The following is a 4,565-nucleotide window of genomic DNA, read 5'->3' as shown; positions in this document are numbered from 1 at the left end:
TTTTTTGGAGACAGAGTCTCGCTCTTTCGTCCAGGCTGGAGTGCAGTGGCGCAATCTCGACTCACTGCAACCTCCGCCTCCTGAGTTCAAGCGATTCTCCTGCCTCAGCCTCCTGAGTAGTTGAGACTACAGGCGCCCGCCACCATGCTCGGATAATTTTTTTATTTTTAAATGTAGAGATGGGGTTTCACCATGTTGACCAGGCTGGTCTCGAACCCCTGACCTCAAGTGATGCATCTGCCTTAGCCTCCCAAAGTGCTGGGATTACAAGCTTGAGCCACCATGCCCAGGCCCCTGTTAACCCTTTAAAAATTTTTTTTTTGTTATTTTGAGACAGTCTCACTCTGTTGCCCAAACTGGAGCACAGTAGTGCAATCACAGCTCACTGGAGCCTTGACCTCCTGGGTTCAAGCAGTCCTCCCGCATCAGCCTCCTGAGTAGCTGAGAGTACAGGTGCACACCACTATGCCTGGCTACTTTACCTCTATTTTGCCTCTCCTGGTAGGATCTTTTCAGCCTACATCAAGGAGGTGGAGGAACGGCCGGCACCCACCCCATGGGGTTCCAAGATGCCCTTTGGGGAGCTGATGTTCGAATCCAGCAGTAGCTGTGGCTGGGTACATGGCGTCTGCTTCTCAGCCAGTGGGAGCCGCGTGGCCTGGGTGAGCCACGACAGCACCGTGTGCCTGGCTGATGCTGACAAGAAGATGGCGTGAGTAGAGGCCATCCCCGGGGAGGAGGTGAGTGCAGAGGAGCGGGACAGGGTGACTGACAGCTCTCTCCCCTCAGCGTGGCGACTCTGGCCTCTGAAACGCTACCACTGCTGGCGCTGACCTTCATCACAGACAACAGCCTGGTGGCAGCGGTGAGGAATGGGGAGGGGGTGTGGTCACAGCAGACAGCCCAGCTTCCCTCCTTTCGCCTGCCTCCCTCCTTTTTTTCTTCCTTGCATTCTCTCATGTACCAGAGTTGGGCAGAACAGGTTGGATTATGCTGCAGTAACTGAAAGTCCCTGGCTACAGTTGCTTAACAGAGTAAAGATTTGGTCAGGTGCGGTGGCTCACGCTTAAAATCCCAGCACTTTGGGAATGTTGAGGTGGAAGTATCACTTGAGGCCAGGAGTTTGAGACCAGCCCAGGCAACATAGTGAGACCTTTGTCTCTACAAAAAGTTTTTTTTTTTTTGAGACGGAGTCTTGCTCTGTCGCCCGGGCTGGAGTGCAGTGGCCGGATCTCAGCTCACTGCAAGCTCCGCCTCCCGGGTTTACGCCATTCTCCTGCCTCAGCCTCCCCAGGAGCTGGGACTACAGGCGCCTGCCACCTCGCCCGGCTAGTTTTTTGTATTTTAGTAGAGACCGGGTTTCACCGTGTTAGCCAGGATGGTCTCGATCTCCTGACCTCGTGATCCGCCCGTCTCGGCCTCCCAAAGTGCTGGGATTACAGGCTTGAGCCACCGCGCCCGGCCTTACAAAAAGTTAAGAAATTAGCTGGGTGTGGTGATGCACCTGTAATCTCATAATCCCAGTTACTTGGGAGGCTGAGGCAGGAGGATCACTTGAGCCTGGGAGGTTGAGGCTTCTGAAGTGAGCTGTGGTCGTACCACCGCACTTCAGCCTGGGCAACAGAGAACCTGTCTCAAAAAAAAAAAAAAAAAAAAGACCTGGTGGCTCACGCCTGTAATCCCAGCAAATTGGGAGGCCGAGGAGGGCAGATCACTTGAGGTCAGGAGTTCAAGACCAACCTGGCCAACATGGCAAAACTCCATCTCCACTAAAAATAGAAAATTTAACCGAGTGTGGTGGTGGGCACCCATGGTCCCAGCTACTCGGGAGGCTGAGGCAGGAGAATTGCTTGAACCCAGAGGCAGAAGTTGCAGTGAGCCAAGCGTGCCACTGCACTCCAGCCTGAGCCACAGAGACTCCATCTCAAAAAAAGAAAAAACAGAAAAAAGAGATTTACTTCTTGCTCACATTTTATGTCCAGTGTGGGTGTTGTGAGGGGCTCTGATGGAGGCTGTCCCCAGCATGCTGTCCCAGATGCCACGAGGGAGCCGGAACCTGTGGAATCATGCCCTGGGTCTTAACATTTCTGCCCCATTGGCAGGTGCAATGGCAAGGCCAGGCCTAATGCAAAGGGCAGGAGTTCGGGGTGTGCAGTTCCTCCAGGTGTCCGGGAAGGGCACTGGTCTCCCTCCCCTCTGCCCACATCTGTCAAATCCCTTTTCACCCCTCTGCAAACAAAATGGGGATGCCAGGGTCAGGTCAGGCTTGCTTTTTGCCTAGAAAAGCAACCAGCTGCAGGGGTCTCCCCTAGAGCAGGTGTAACTGGCTGGGCAGGACAGAAGGCGCCTGGGCTCCCAGGGAGTCCCAACGCTGGCCTTGCTGGGGGAGGTGGCAGCCCCCAGCATGGCCCCCGGTTTTGATACACCTGCGATTCGGGCCTCCCTTGCTGTGGCCCGTCTGTGTCCTTGAGCTGGCATCTGCCTCCCGGGCCGCCAGATGCCCGCCTGCCCTCCCCTTCGGCAGCGCTCCAATGGTCCCCGCCTCCCCGCTCAGGGCCACGACTGCTTCCCGGTGCTGTTCACCTATGACGCCGCTGCGGGGATGCTGAGCTTTGGCGGACGGCTGGACGTTCCCAAGCAGAGCTCGCAGCGTGGCTTGACGGCCCGCGAGCGCTTCCAGAACCTCGACAAGAAGGCGAGCTCGGAGGGCGGCACGACTGCGGGCGCGGGCCTGGACTCGCTGCACAAGAACAGCGTCAGGTGAGGGCGGGGGCGGGGCCTCGACTCGCCCAGTAGCAGCGTCGGGTGAGGAAGGGGTCTGGACTCTTCCTACTGGGGCGTTGTGCTGGGACAGTGAGGACTGGGGGCCCCGGAGGGAGGGTAGGCCTGCCCTCTACTCGCTGCGCGGGAACGGCGTTGGATGAGAGGCGGGCCCCGACGAGGGGACGGTGCCTGCTTGTGGGCGGGGCCTCGACGCTGCACGATAACCGCGTGGTGCGGCAGAGGGGGCGTAGGGGGCCCAGGGTAGGGAGTGGCTTCGACTCGCTGTAGGATTAACGTTAGTTGTGGGCGGGGCCCGTCTCGATCTCACCCTAGCATCTCAGGTGCTAGTGGAGCCCGGGAGGGACACAGTGGGACCGACATAAAAGACGGAGTCGACCTCTTTAGGTTGCATAAAAATAGCATCAGATAGGAGCTGAACAGCTAGCCTCGCTCTGCATTTCCGGGACATAGCTGGGTGGGGACTGTTCTGTGGGGTGGCCAGGCAGTGACCAGCGGGCGTCCTGGGCGGGGTCACAGCTGGGGTGGGTCTGTTGCTAGTATGCAGCGAGGTGGGGGCGGAGCTGAGGGTCTCTCCGCAGCCTTCTAAGGATCTAGGGTGGGATGGGGAAAAAGGCTCTCCAAAGCCCAAAAGCTGCCAGCCACACGCGTCCACCCCGCGGCGAACCAGAGGGAGCTGTATGGCAAGACTGGCCAAGCCCTTCGGCCTGTAAAACCTCCTGTGGCCGCCAGATCCGATGGCTTCCTCAGACGGAACACCTTTGCCCAGCTGTCAGCTTAGTCCCTGTCTGCCCCCACCCTCATCTCCTTTTTTGTCCTGTCCAGCTGCACTGCTGGCACTGTGTACACTCCGCAAACACATGTCTTTCCTGCCTCCCTGGACTTGAGTGTCCTGTCCCATTTGCCTGCACCTCCCACACCACTGCTCGTTCCCAAAAGTAGAGCTGACTTTCTAAGCCCACTACACCCTCTCTCAGCATTTCTCACTGAAGCCCGCTCCCCAAGAAGTCTGGGAGCGCCTGGACAGGGTGAGCCTGAGCCCAGCGCCAGCACAGGTTGGATTCATAAGCTCCTCTTCTTCTGCAGCCAGATCTCAGTGCTCAGTGGGGGCAAGGCCAAGTGCTCGCAGTTCTGCACCACTGGCATGGACGGCGGCATGAGTATCTGGGATGTTAAGGTGAGGCTTGCCCTTCCTGGCTTCCCGCTGTGCCCCCCAGGTCAACTCTTTCCCCCCATCCCCACTCCCTGGAGATGACCCCCATCCTTCACTCCTGCAGAGATGGCACTGCAAGAGGATGAGGGCTGGGGGCGGCCCCTTGTCATCTGGGCCTTGGTGCTCACTGGGCACCCGTCTTCAGGGCCGGGATTCAAACCCAGTTCTGACAGACTCCAAAACTGCAGGTTCTCTGCTCTCTGCTGTCCTGGGGCTGAGATGGGTGATCAGGTCCCTGGGAGTGGGGTGCCTGCCGGACAGCTGAGAACCAGCCTGTCCGTTCTGCCTCCCTGCAGAGCTTGGAGTCAGCCTTGAAGGACCTCAAGATCAAATGACCTGTGAGAAATATGTTACCTTCATCCTAGCTGCTGGGGAAGCAGGGAGAGGAGTCTGGGTGGCTAATGGTTGCTTTGCTGAATGTTTCTGGGGTACCAATGTGAGTCCCCATAGGGGCTGCTCCCTCAAAGAGGGGACAGATGGGGAGCTTTTCTTACCAATTCAAGAAATATGTGCCTTTTTCTTAAAGAAATGCTTTCATTTATTGAAGGAAAAAAAAATGCCCCAAAGCACT

At 57.5% G+C, this 4,565-nt stretch overlaps 1 protein-coding gene across 2 annotated transcripts in view; it reads left to right on the top strand.

Annotated features, from left to right (window-relative positions):
• ARPC1B (actin related protein 2/3 complex subunit 1B) overlaps positions 1 to 4,564 on the top strand; it is a 22,762-nt gene extending 18,198 nt beyond the window's left edge. The window contains exons 6-10 of one of the 2 annotated variants that reach the window (XM_017864416.1): positions 506 to 712; positions 790 to 865; positions 2,555 to 2,760; positions 3,872 to 3,958; positions 4,291 to 4,564. In XM_017864416.1, the coding sequence (XP_017719905.1) occupies positions 506 to 712; positions 790 to 865; positions 2,555 to 2,760; positions 3,872 to 3,941 (559 nt within the window). In that variant the 3' untranslated portion in view covers positions 3,942 to 3,958; positions 4,291 to 4,564. Of the gene's footprint in view, positions 1 to 505; positions 713 to 789; positions 866 to 2,554; positions 2,761 to 3,867; positions 3,959 to 4,290 lie in introns of both variants that reach the window. The other variant, XM_017864408.1, reaches the window with a different exon arrangement.
• The last annotated feature ends 1 nt before the right edge of the window (position 4,565 follows it).

Source organism: Rhinopithecus bieti, unplaced genomic scaffold (genome assembly GCF_001698545.2).
Source record: "Rhinopithecus bieti isolate Rb0 unplaced genomic scaffold, ASM169854v2 scaffold_2723, whole genome shotgun sequence".
Taxonomy (NCBI): Eukaryota; Metazoa; Chordata; class Mammalia; order Primates; family Cercopithecidae; genus Rhinopithecus; species Rhinopithecus bieti.
Note: the sequence above shows the minus strand (reverse complement) of the source record. Positions and strands in the feature narration are given on the sequence as shown.